This window comes from Sphaerodactylus townsendi, unplaced genomic scaffold (genome assembly GCF_021028975.2).
Source record: "Sphaerodactylus townsendi isolate TG3544 unplaced genomic scaffold, MPM_Stown_v2.3 scaffold_495, whole genome shotgun sequence".
NCBI lineage: Eukaryota > Metazoa > Chordata > Lepidosauria > Squamata > Sphaerodactylidae > Sphaerodactylus > Sphaerodactylus townsendi.
The window spans coordinates 1-13313 of NW_025950688.1; the positions used below are offsets into that span (position 1 = coordinate 1).

Below are 13313 nucleotides of genomic sequence, written 5' to 3' on the forward strand. Positions count from 1 at the left end.
ACAGGAGACTCAAAGGGGCTTACAATCTCCTTGCCCTTCCCCCCTCACAACAAACACCCTGTGAGGTAGGTGGGGCTGAGAGAGCTCTGAGAAGCTGTAACTAGCCCAAGGCCACCCAGCTGACGTGTGTGGGAGTGTACAGGCTAATCTGAATTCCCCAGATTAGCCTCCACAGCTCAGGCGGCAGAGCTGGGAATCAAACCCAGTTCCTCCAGATTAGATACACGAGCTCTTAACCTCCTACGCCACTGCTTGCACTGTCACTCACATGCCACTCCTACGCCTCACGGTCAGGAGTTCGAGCCCCCTGTGGGTCAGATATCCTGGTAGCTGGCTCATGGTCAACTCAGCCATCCATCCATTCCTTGGTTGGTAAATAAGTACCTAGCACATAGCTAGGGGGTAAAGAATAGCCGGGGAAAGCAATGGCAAACTACCCCACAAAAATGGCTTGCCTATGAAATCACTGCTTGCAGTAGTACCCCAGGGTCAGACATGACTGAAGGGGAAACTTTACCTTTAGTTGGAAATCACCAGGAATTGAAATGGCCTACATACAAAGAAGGTTCTCTGCTACTGAGCCATATATCTTTCAAATTTACTTTAGGCCCCAAGCATTTCTGACATGCATTAAATATATAAAATATATGAATGATACAGCAGAGGGAAAAAAGAACAAGACAATAACTTGGCTTAGGCCAAAATTTGTGCCTTACAATAGTTTAAAATCTTATGTATAAAAGTTTATTTTTTCTTTTGCCCATGTCATCTTATCTCAATAGTAACCGACACAGGAGTACCTATTCACTTCAGCATGGCTAAGAGCAGGTGGACTCTAATCTGGAGAACCTGGTTTGATTCCCCACTCCTCACTCCTGCACATGAAACCTGCTGGGTGACCTTGGGCTAGTCACAGCTTCTCGGAGTTCTCTCAGCCCCACCTACCTCACAAGGTGTCTGTTGTGGGGAGGGGAGGAAGGGAAAGGAGATTGTAAGCCCCTTTTGAGTCTCCTGCAGGAGAGAAAGGGGGGATATAAATCCAAACTCTTCTTCGTCTTCTTCTAAATCCAAACTCTTCTTCTTCAGGATCCTGGAATCTTTATTATCTCTCTCAAAAGGTAACCTCTGAAAGCACCATCTGCCTTTCCAAATGGCAACGGGCCAGGGTACAATTCTAGTACAATCTTTGAACCTAATCAATTCCTTTTATAGATATGTCAATATTGTGCTCTGTACCATTTCCTTCAGGCAGAACCTTTTGTTCTTTTATCTAACAGGAAGGGGCAAACTCCATTCCTCTGCTTATAGTTGCCAGATGTCTAAGACCATGACCCTGGTATTCACAACTAGATTCATTTCGCCTTGGTTAAATAACTGCCCGCTTCTTCCGTCTGATAAAGGAAGCTCCCTACAATTCACCTAAAAGCCCTTCTGTACCGTGATGATGGTTGCATCCCTGCAGCTCAACACTGCATGCCAAAATAGCATCTCTTGATTTCCGGCTTTAGTCAGCTGTTAATGGATCAAAGCCTCTGTCTACAAAACCACCAGGACAGTGCAAAAGATAGGGCAAGGTTAAATTTCTGCATCTCTTGGGATTCAGTATCACTTTGGGGGGGGGTGTGTTTTAATAGATCAGTTTTTCTTTCAGCTCAGAAGCTAACTAGCTGGTGTTTGGTGTGAGAGGCCAAGGACCAAACCTGGGCCTGATTTAGATTACCTGTTTTTTTTAAGGTTACCTTTATTCTTTGCAGCTTCCTCTTGAAGATGGTTTTCAAGATCCATCTTGTGCTTCTGAAGCTCAGAAATCCGCTGTTTGAGATCTGGGATCATCTTCATAGAAAGGAGAGAAATGTGCAAACAAAAAATGTCATTCTGCAGGTTATGGCAGAAATTTAAATACCCTGCACTGAAGGGAATTGTAGTCTGGGCCTTTGCAAAAAGGTAGGGTAAACACGATTTCTGATATATAAATATACAAACGTTTTCCCCTTCCCTTCTCTCCAAACTTCTCCTAATTTTGGTTGTGGCGGGTTTTCCAGGCTGCGTGGCCCTGGTCTGGTAGATCTTGTTCCTAACGTTTCGGCTGCATCTGTGGCTGGCTTCTTCAGAGGTGTATCACAGAGAGAAGTCTGTTACACACCGTGTCTAGTAACAGACTTCTCTCTGTGATACACCTCTGAAGATGCCAGCCACAGATGCAGGCGAAACGTTAGGAACAAGATCTACCAGACCACGGCCACGCAGCCCAGAAAACCCACCACAACTAGTTGAATCCGGCCGTGAAAGCCTTCGACAATACATTCTCCTAATTTTGGTTTAGGCCAGTGCTCTTGGCTCTGTGGTTCAAAGTACATGCTTGGGGCTTCTTCAATTTCCTTGATCACTGTTCCTATGAGGCTGATGCTACACAGACCCACTTCTAGTCTTTTTCTGACAAAATTCAGCACAAATGGTATGGTGTCCTGAGGAATATATGTGTGTTAACTGCCTGCTCTATTGACAATTCAGATTCTGAGCCATAGCATTGGATTAATCACCCTTGGCCATGTTCAGGGCACCCCCTGATGGACGCAGCTGGCTTCTCTTGCAACCTGTTTATATTCAGAAGCAATTTACTCTGCTTTGCTTTTCCATCTATTTCAACAGTACAAGCACACTCAGAGTTGCACAGAGCAAGATGTTGGCTCCTAACATAACACCTTCGCTGGAAAGCATCTTTAAGCAATATGTCTTTTTTCTGGCTTTTCGTTGTTCTATTCACTGTTAAACATATTCCACTGTTCACTGTGGAATATGCTGCCACAGGAGGTTGTGATGGCCACTAACCTGGATAGCTTTAAAAGGGGCTTGGACAGATTGATGGAGGAGAAGTCGATCTCTGGCTCCCAATCTTGATCCTCCTTGATCTGAGATTGCAAATGCCTTAGCAGACCAGGTGCTCAGGAGCAGAAGCAGCAGCAGCAGAAGGCCATTGCTTTCACCTCCTGCAGGTGAGCTCCCAAAGGCATCTGGTGGGCCACTGTGAGTAGCAGAGTGCTGGATTAGATGGGACTGGTCTGATCCAGCAGGCTCTTTTTTATGTTCTTAAACATTGGGTAACGCAGACTAATGGAAGAGTTTAAAATCTGGAGCTATTTTAGTGTAGTGGCTAAAGACAACTCCTTGAAAGGAGTTACAAGGAGATTAGATATGCTGAGCTCAGTGAGACATTTCTTAAAGAAGTGCAGGTATTTATCAGTTCTGCAATATTTGTATCCTCCTTACCATATTTTCCGAGGTCAGTCTGGCAACCTGAAGTCGAATACTGTCGTTTATATCGTTCTCCTCCCGGAAGAGTTTCTGCAAGTGGCTTATTTCTTGACTGAGATGTTCAACTTTAGAACTGAGACCATCGATTTCCCTCTCGTAGTTCTCCTTCTGAGACTGAAAGTGGTTTTCCAATACTCTGTTGTAAGGACAGAAATGCAGCAAAGTAAAAGAACAGCATAAAAGCATTTATTGCTGCAGTGGGAATGCCAAGAGCAACCCGATTCAAAACCGAAGCACTTTAAATGCAATTCATTAGGCTGTTTTAGTAGTTTTAATAAGACCTGTGCAGAGGAGTATTATGGAGAGCTGTTCCCTTCATCAACACTGTAAGAGGAAAAGCAATAATGCTACAAATATAAGAAGAAGAAGAAGAAGAAGAAGAAGAGTTTGGATTTATATCCCGCCTTTCTCTCCTGCAGGAGACTCAAAGGGGCTTACAATCTCCTTGCCCTTCCCCCCTCACAACAAACACCCTGTGAGGTGGGTGGGGCTGAGAGAGCTCCGAGAAGCTGTGACTAGCCCAAGGTCACCCAGCTGGCGTGTGTGGGGGTGTACAGGCTGATCTGAATTCCCCAGATAAGCCTCCACAGCTCAGGCGGCAGAGCTGGGAATCAAACCCGGTTCCTCCAGATTAGATACACGAGCTCTTAACCTCCTACGCCACTGCTGCTCTCATAACGTACCTAATGACTTAAAATTCTTAAATTGAAACTTCTGTTCTCTAAAACTGCATTGAATTATATTTGGGTGGTTTACCCTACAGATTCTTAATCCCTATTTATTGATCTTTATAGATCAAGATACTATTCATTATCTTATCCATGGGACTGTATGAACAACCCGTGAGATATCTGTCAACTAGAGCTTGCAGAATTGATTCAGTCTATAACTGTTTTCTGCTATGAAGCAATAATTAAAATTATCACATATATTGTTTGTTATGATATCGGATGTGTTTCATAATTCCAATGGTGTACCTCAACACCCACCTCGCAGGGTGTTTGTTGGGGGGGAAGGGAAAGGAGCAGTGTTGGGATCCAAAAATTTTAGTAACAGGTTCCCGTGGTGGTGGGATTCAAAATGTGGTGTAGCGCCAATGGGGCTGCGCAGGGCACAGCGGGGGTGTGGCCGGGCATTCCGGGGGCGGGGCATTCCGGGGTGGAGCTGTGGAAAGAACGCAGCCGCTGCGCCGGTCCTTGGGCGGGAAACGAATGCACGCAGGCGCAGGCTGTCACGCATGCCACTGCACCTCCTGCTAGACTGCTTCAAGTTCTGCGCACTACTGCTGAGAGGAGGGGCATAACGAAGGCAAAAATCACGTGGCAAAATCACCAATTAGTAACCCCCTCTCGGCACACACAAATAATTAGTAACCTACTCTCGGGAACCTGTGAAAACCTGCTGGATCCCACCTCTGGAATGGAGATTGTAAGCCCCTTTGAGTCTCCTTAACAGGAGAGAAAGGAGGGATATAAATCCAAACTCTTCTTCTTCTTCAAACCAAAGCCATGAGCAAATAATGGATAATAAAACTAACCTTGTGGCTTTTTTCAGGCCTTCATAAGCAAACCAAAGCTCTCCGTCTTCATTTAAATGTCCCAGATCTTCCACAGACAATCTATTACAAAACAAAAAAGGGAAAAGGCTTTGTAAGAAATATCTTAAATAACTTGAGACTTGTAAGAAAAAAAAATCGACAATTTTCCAGAATATGCCTGTACCTGCTCCTTACGTCAGCAAAATCGTAACTCTCAAGAATTTGCCTCGCGACATCAGACATCTTTTCTGCAAATAAAAGATTAAAATTAGCATTGCACTTTCACTTGGGCAGCACACTCTGTTAGGTTGCATTTTTCAGTTTTGATGCAAATTCTCATTTTGGATCACAGATAACGTTCGATTCCGGCACGCTCGCTGGGCAGACTGCCCATCCTATTTATACTATGAAAAATGGCCATCGGAAAGAAGAGAGGTTTACAAAAGATACCCAGGGAGGAGCCACGCCCATCTCTCATCGAAAAGAAATTGCAGAACAGCTCCGGTAAGGCTACGGCTCAGGGAAAGAGTAGCTGTTTCTAAATTTTCACCCAGAAAAGGAAGGCTGCCTTTATGCTATATGCAGGAACCATTAACAATCATTAACCACAATGAACATAAACTGAACGAACACCTCCTAAGGATGATTTTATTATCAGTGCTCTCTTTCGGGCTGGGCTGTCACAGTATGTTGTTTTAAGCCATCTGTACATATACTGGTTTTAGTAATACTGTCTGTTTTAATATTTATTTTAATATGTGTTATTTTATATGTCGTAATACGTCCCAAGTCTGATCGAGGTCAGCAGGTGGGGGGATAAATTAAGAAGAAGAAGAAGAAGAAGAAGAAGAAGAAGAAGAAGAAGAAGAAGAAGAAGAAGAAGAAGAAGAAGAAGAAGAAGAAGAAGAAGAAGAAGAAGAAGAAGAAGAAGAAGAAGAAGAAGAAGAAGAGGAAGAGGAGGAGGAGGAGGAGGAGGAGGAGTTTGGATTTAGATCCCCCCTTTCTCTCCTGTAGGAGACTCAAAGGGGCTTACAAGCTCCTTGCCCTTACCCCCTCACAACAAACACCCTGTGAGGTGGGTGGGGCTGAGAGAGCTCCGAGAAGCTGTGACTAGCCCAAGGTCACCCAGCTGGCATGTGTGGGAGTGCACAGGCTAATCTGAATTCCCCAGATAAGCCTCCACAGCTCAGGCAGCAGAGCTGGGAATCAAACCCGGTTCCCCAAATTAGAGTGCACCTGCCCTCAACCACCACACCACGCTGGTTCTTTTTATTTAATAAAATAAAAGGAAAGGTGAATTTGAAAGACACCTTGAATGGTGCACGTTACTGACTACTAAACATGCTAATTTGAACAAGGAGAAGAATGTATGCATAAGGCTAGCCTCTGAATGTCTTTCCACTTTGGATGAAGAATGGTTTCAAAATGTACCTCTCATTTCACGCTTCTGGGACTGCAATTGCTTCTCCAAATCGATTTTCTGAGTCTGAATAAGTTCAATTTCCTTGTGCAATTCAGGTATTGTCTGAAGAAGCCAAAGAGGGGATTACGTGAAACAATGAAATGAAATGAATGCCGAAAAAAGAAGACCACAGTTAAAAACATGTTTCTGTCAAAATATGTCACACTGAAGTTAACATTGCTTATTTAAAATTGCTTAGAATGCATCCTCTTAAGCCCCTGTGTTGCGTGCTACTCCATCATCGGCACGCCCGATATAATATCTAATTAGCACTACTGTCCCCTCCCGGCCTTGGGATCGGGCGCCATATAATATTGCTGCTGCTGTGTTTTTATGGTTTTATAGATTTTGTAAATTGTTTTAAATTAACTTAGGCCCTTTCCGCACGGGCAGATTATGGCGCCCTGGGGATGGCAAAAACGCCATCCCCAGGGAGCCATTCGCACAGGGGGCACAGCTGCGCCACCCTCGCCCTGCCTGAGCAGCACGAAGCCGCCGTTTCCCAACCTCGCTTCGGAAGCGAGGTTTATGGGAAATGGCGGCTCCAAGGCGCCCTCCCCCCCTCTGCCCTCTACCTACCGTGTCCGTGGCCACCCGGTGCGTCGCCGAGGCCTGGGGACACGCCCCCCTGCCCTGTGACTCCGGAGCACTAGCGCAGGGCAAGGGGGGCGTGTCCCCAGGCCTCAGCGATGTGCCGGACAGCCACAGTAGGTCGGCCGGGCGACGGCGCTCCGCGGCGCCGTCTTCCCGGCTGTTTCTGGGACCGTTCGTGCAAACGGTCCCAGGGGGGTTGGGTCGGCGTGGAATGCGCCGACCCAACCCCCATCGTTGCCGTGTAGAAACGGCCTCTGTTATTATTGTATATAATGTTGTTCTTGGCCTGCTGTGTTTAATGTTACTATGTTATTGTTGTTGCCAGCCTGCTGTATGCCGCCCAGAGCCCTTCGGGGATGGGCGGTTTAAAATCAAATAAATAAATAAATAGACAGACAGACAGACAGACAGACAGACAGACAGACAGACAGACAGACAGACAGACAGACAGACAGACAAATAAATACTTGGAAGCTTGTGCTAGTACTTAGTAAACAAATTGTGACATAAACCTGAGTTTTGCTTACTATTTTTCACTGGGTGCATCTTCTTAAACTGCTACCCCTACCTTTGCCTGGTTTGTAAGTTCCGCGACTTCCATTTTCAAACCAACATGAATTTGAAGTTCTTCCTGAAGTTGATTTTGGAGTTGATCCTTTTCTGCTTTAAGTGTTTTCATTTCTTCCTTTAGGGACTCAACCTTTAATTCGGTGTCTTGTTTTTGGTGGTGGAAGTTTTTCTCAAGAGTTCTACAACGATTCAGAAAGAGACTGAAATGTATTCCACATCCCTGCTCGAGTGAAAATGATACTACTCAATGGGAAGAATGTAGTAAATTCCAATTAATCACATATACATAAACCGGCAGAAAAAGGACTTCAGTTTTTAAAAGTATATTAGGCCTAATCTTAAACATGCTACTTGAAAGAAAGACCCCTTAGTTCAAAGTAAGTGCCCCTGACTGCTTTCCACTAAATAAGTTGGCCATTGCAGTCCAATTCTATTTTAATGGAAGTAAATAGTAGCATTTTAAAGGAAGAGTTATTTTAATGAGACACTTCTCATTAAAACCCCAGATGCTATGAATAATCTGAAGAATTGTGACATTCTGGCAGGATGTTACAAATTTAATCCTCATTCCCGCCAAGTAAGGTGCCGTGATCAAACTGAACAAAACTTCTCACTAAGCTGCATCTCAAAAAGGATATTGAGGAGATAGAAAAAGTGCAGAGAAGGGCAACGAGGATGATTGAGGGACTGGAGCACCTTCCCTATGAGAAGAGGCTGCAGCGTTTGGGACTCTTTAGTTTGGAGAGGAGGCGGCTGAGGGGGGATATGATTGAAGTCTACAAAATTATGCATGGGGTAGAAAATGTTGACAGAGAGGCATTTCTCTCTCTTTCTCACAATACTAGAACCAGGGGGCATTCATTGAAAATGCTGGGGGGGAAGAATTAGAACTAATAAAAGGAAACACTTCTTCACGCAACGTGTGATTGGTGTTTGGAATATGCTGCCACAGGAGGTGGTGATGGCCACTAACCTGGATAGCTTTAAAAGGGGCTTGGACAGATTTATGGAGGAGAAGTCGATTTATGGCTACCAATCTTGATCCTCTTTGATCTGAGATTACAAATGCCTTAACAGACCAGGTGATCGGGAACAACAGCCGCAGAAGGCCATTGCGTTCACATCCTACATGTGAGCTCCCAAAGGCACCTGGTAGGCCACTGCGAGTAGCAGAGAGCTGGACTAGATGGACTTTGGTCTGATCCAGCTGGCTTGCTCTTATGTTCTTAAGCATAAAATAGGACTAAGGCCAGGATCATAATACTGCCGACCAGGTTCTAACTTTTGCCCCTGAAAGCCCCATCCTTGTAAGTTCTTCGTGTTTTGTGTTCATTTCCAAATTTATCTGTGTAAATGTGTATTTGTTCAGACAATTAAAGAACACTGAATGTGGAAAAGAGACTCTCCTTTATGTGTGCCTTCAGCCTGCATGTATGTGAAACATTCAGTAGTCATTTTATGATTTAGCAAGGTGCTCAGTTGGGCTATCATTCGCCTGTTCAACACCTGCTTTTAACAATGCTTTGTAGCCCTATTATAGACAATCAATATGGCATTGTTCAAATCATGGTTTGCTGTTACATAAACAAGCCTGGGAAAACGTCATGCTCCTTTCCTTGCACAATGTTATTTCTAGCTTTGTCGCAAACCACAGTTTGTTGTGATGTCTAAATAGCAAACAATGTTTTACACTTTTCTTTTCAACCCAGGATTAAGAAGAAGAAGAAGAGTTTGGATTTATATCCCCCCTTTCTCTCCTGCAGGAGACTCAAAGGGGCTTACAATCTCCTTGCCCTTCCCCCCTCACAACAAACACCGTGTGAGGTAGGTGGGGCTAAGAGAGCTCAGAAGAACTGTGACTAGCCCAAGGTCACCCAGCTGGTGTGTGTGGGAGTGCACAGGCTAATCTGAATTCCCCAGATAAGCCTCCACAGCTCAGGCGGCAGAGCTGGGAATCAAACCTGGTTCCTCCAGATTAGATATACGAGCTCTTAACCTCCTATGCCACTGCTGCTCCTAAGTCACACTTTGTAACCCAAGTTTGTAGGGGAAAGCACAAACTATAGTTTGTCGTTTGAATGTAACATAAAACTATGATTTGCTACAATTGCACAAATCATGCATTTGTGGGCTACGTGTGACAGGGAGGAGAAAGTAGGCAAGCGTAGAAGCCCGGTTTGTTCATTTAGGGCAAACCTTGATTTACTATTTCATCTGAATGAATAATGCCTATCAGAAAACTGCAACTTGAAGTCATGCTAAATTTCATACATTCGTTGTCTTTCTTCCTTTTGAACATCAGCGAAGAACTGTTTTGTCAGGTCATCCATTTTATCTGCAGAAAGATAATTCCATATTTAAAAAACTGTCAAGCAGGGGAGAAATTTAACAATTTAATAAAACAAATTAATTTAATACAGCGTGAGTATCGTTTCCATTCCAACTCCAAAAACCCTTAACAGTGCCCAGTTTTAAATGGAAACAGATAAAATAGCCGGGATGGATGACATATGTTTTGAAAAGGCAAAACATTGAGTTAGGACCTCATAATGCAGCTACATCAAGTAAAGGAAGGTGTTCAATGATTGTAAAGATTCAGAATGGAATATCTGCCTACGTCTCTGGCACAAGGCCTTAAAATGAAGCAGGGGCAGTCTAGAAGAACAGTTGGATTTATATCCCCCCCCTTTCTCTCCTGTAAGGAGACTCAAAGGAGTTTACAAACTCCTCACCCTTCACCCCTCACAACAAACACCCTGTGAGGTAGGTGGGGTTGACAGAGCTCAGAAGAGCTGTGACTAGCCCACGGTCACCCAGCTGGCATGTGTTGGAGTGCACAGGCTAATCTGAATTCCCCAGATAAGCCTCCACAGCTCAAGTGGCAGAGCGGGGAATCAAACTGGGTTCCTCCAGATTAGAGTCCACCTGCTCTTAACCACTACGCCACTGCTGCTGCTGTAAGATTGTCTAGGGCAGTCTTCCATCCAGATTCAAGTCCAATAGTACCTTAGAGACCCACATGACTTATGGGGTATAAGCTTTCAAGAATCCAAACTCCCTTTTTCAGATACTGGGGCAGTCTTAGTGATTCTGTGGGTCAGGGCAAAAATCCAGGATGAGGCTCCAAAACTGCTGCTACCCTCCACTACTGGGGCCAAGGAAGGGATGGTCTTCACCCTGAATGAGCTGGTTAAGTGCTGCCATTAGAAGCCGAATGCCAAAGCCCCAGGTGAGGTGGGCATGAGAGAAGGCAGGAACCTGCTCTTCTTCTTTTCCACTGGAACAGTAGTGGCGTAGGAGGTTAAGAGCAGGTGTACTCTAATCTGGAGGAACCGGGTTTGATTCCCCACTCTGCCGCTTGAGCTGTGGACTCTTATCTGGGGAATTCAGATTAGCCTGTACACTCCAACACACGCCAGCTGGGTGACCTTGGGCTAGTCACAGTTCTTCTGAGCTCTTTCAGCCCTACCTACCTCACAGGGTGTTTGTTGTGAGGAGGGAAGGGAAAGGAATTTGTAAACCCCTTTGAGTCTCCTACAGGAGAGAAAGGGGGGATATAAATCCATGGCCCTTTCCCCACTTACCTTAACCCCGCAGTACTCTCCTCCAGTAGCATGGGGTCCCCCAGCACTCCCCACTACAGGGGCGGCGACAGCGCGGCCACCCTGACGCTGATGCTGTCGCGCCCCCTCAGCGCACGTAAGACCACCCCTGCAATAGTAGCATAACACAATAGGGCACAATCCACAAGGAAATGCCAATGAAATGAATGGGAGCGGCACAAGATTCTACCATCCATGAGGATCAGCCAGTCCATGAATGCATCTCATCATCTGCACCGATTTACAAACACAGAAAACTTTGCATCTTGTCTCACTCTCTCCCCACCTTTCAAAACTACCCCATATGCAGTGGTGGGATCCAAAAATTTTAGTAACAGGTTCCCATGGTGGTGTAGAGCCAATGGGGCTGGGCGGGGCACAACGGAGGCATGGCTGGGCATTCCGGGGGCGGGGCATTCCGGGGGCGGGGCATTCCTGGGTGGGGCTGTGGCAAGGACGCAGCCACTGCGCCGGTCCTTGGGCGGGAAACGAATGCACACAGGTACAGGCTGCCACGCACACCAGTGCACCTCCTGCTAGACTGCTTCCAGTTCTGCGCGCTACTGCTGAGAGGAGGGGCGTAACTAAGGCAAAAATCACGTGGCAAAATCACCAATTAGTAACCCCCTCTTGGCACACACAAATAATTAGTAACCTATTCTCGGGAACCTGTGAGAACCTGCTGGATCCCACCTCTGCATATGCACGTGTTATCAGTGCACCTTTCATTTCCTCGGCTTTCTCCTGAAGCTTCCGTTCCAGTTCCTCCTTCTGTTTCTGCAGCTCTGAATTCTTATTTTCGAGTTCTGAGATCCTCTGAAGTAGTAAAGAAGTAAAGACAACGCCAACTCCGTTAAAAGGCAAGTCTCCCTTTTATGAGCACTCACTGATTTAATTCGTCCATAACTGTTCAAAGTGCTAATAATTCCTAGTGATGCTCGCTGACGCTCCAATTATTCTTGAGTTGTTATTTTATTGCAAACTCAATTGAGATTTACCTGTTCGTAGTCGTCCCTGTTTCTCTTTTCTTTCTCTTCAGCTACTTTCTTTTGCGCGGCTAGTTTTTCAAGCTCCAGCTGAAACTTTTGAATTACTTCTATGTCGCTGGAATGGTTGGAGGCTAGAGTGGTCAATCTTTCCAGTAAGACATGGTTTTCCTTAGTCTAAAACGAATACAAAATTAAAACTAGACCGTGGGAATTCCGTATTTGTCTGTTTAGACAACTGGTAAAATTAACACGTACCCTTCAACCTAGAAACCAAGAGGCTCAGTTCCAGTCTATTTTATTTATTACATTCCATATACAATAATACTTGTCTATGACTTCCTCACAAGAAGGAGGAGGAGGAGGAGGAGTTGGGATTTATATCCCAGCTTTCTCTCCTGCAAGGAGACTTAAGGTGGTTTACAAGCTCCTTTCCCTTCCTCTCCCCACAACAGACACCTTGGGAGGCAGGTGGGGCTGAGAGAGTTCAGAGAGAACTGTGACTAGCCCAAGGTAACCCAGCAGGAATGTAGGAGTGCAGAAACACATCTGGTTCACCAGATAAGCCTCTGCCACTCAGGTGGAGGAGTGGGGAGTCAAATCCGTTTCTCCAGATTAGAATCCACCTGCTTTTAACCACTACAGACGCATTCCCCGGCGATCAGTAATTATTTTGTCAAAGATAAATATCCATTACAATTTAAATATTTTTAAGTAAGTGAAATGACATAACAGTAACGTCAAGCATGAATGCAAACTTTTAATCTACCTGGTCTTCCAATTTTTTCTGCAGTTGCTGTACCCTGTATGAAAGCTGGATGTTCAACACAAAACGGCGAATACTCTGGAATCTGCGTCTAGCGAGCCACGCTCGGGCATGTTTCTGGAGAATGACAGCTTTGTGTTCTTCAAGCATCTATATAAAAAAAGCAGAGGGAATAAAACATATAAATCAACTATCAGCCAAGACTGAATCGAAAAGTGACAAGATAATATCACAACAATGCAAGACATGAGGGTCACAAGGACCACAGCCAACAGCTGCAATGAGAAGCAGGTCCTACAACCCTTGTTGGTTAGACAACCCAGTTCACAAATTCATAACTGCTATAGTTTGCCATTGCAGAAATACCCTGATCGTTAATTGACATTCCATAACTAATTTTACATATGATATCAACAAGGTCTTATCTCACGCTTTACAGAACAATACTATGTATATATTACTGTATTAAAGGTTACTGTAGGTG

The 13313-nt window shown here is 45.0% G+C and overlaps 1 protein-coding gene across 1 annotated transcript; it reads right to left on the minus strand.

Annotated features, from left to right (window-relative positions):
• Positions 1–1739: 1739 nt before the first annotated feature.
• LOC125425448 (unconventional myosin-Vc-like) lies at positions 1740–12979 on the minus strand (the record flags this gene model as incomplete). Its single annotated transcript, XM_048483051.1, has 10 exons — positions 1740–1833; positions 3268–3448; positions 4850–4930; positions 5034–5097; positions 6281–6374; positions 7474–7654; positions 9747–9810; positions 11800–11893; positions 12076–12240; positions 12833–12979. Coding segments are annotated over 10 exons (1165 nt in total), but the record flags the coding sequence as incomplete, so codon positions are not given.
• Positions 12980–13313: the final 334 nt, after the last annotated feature.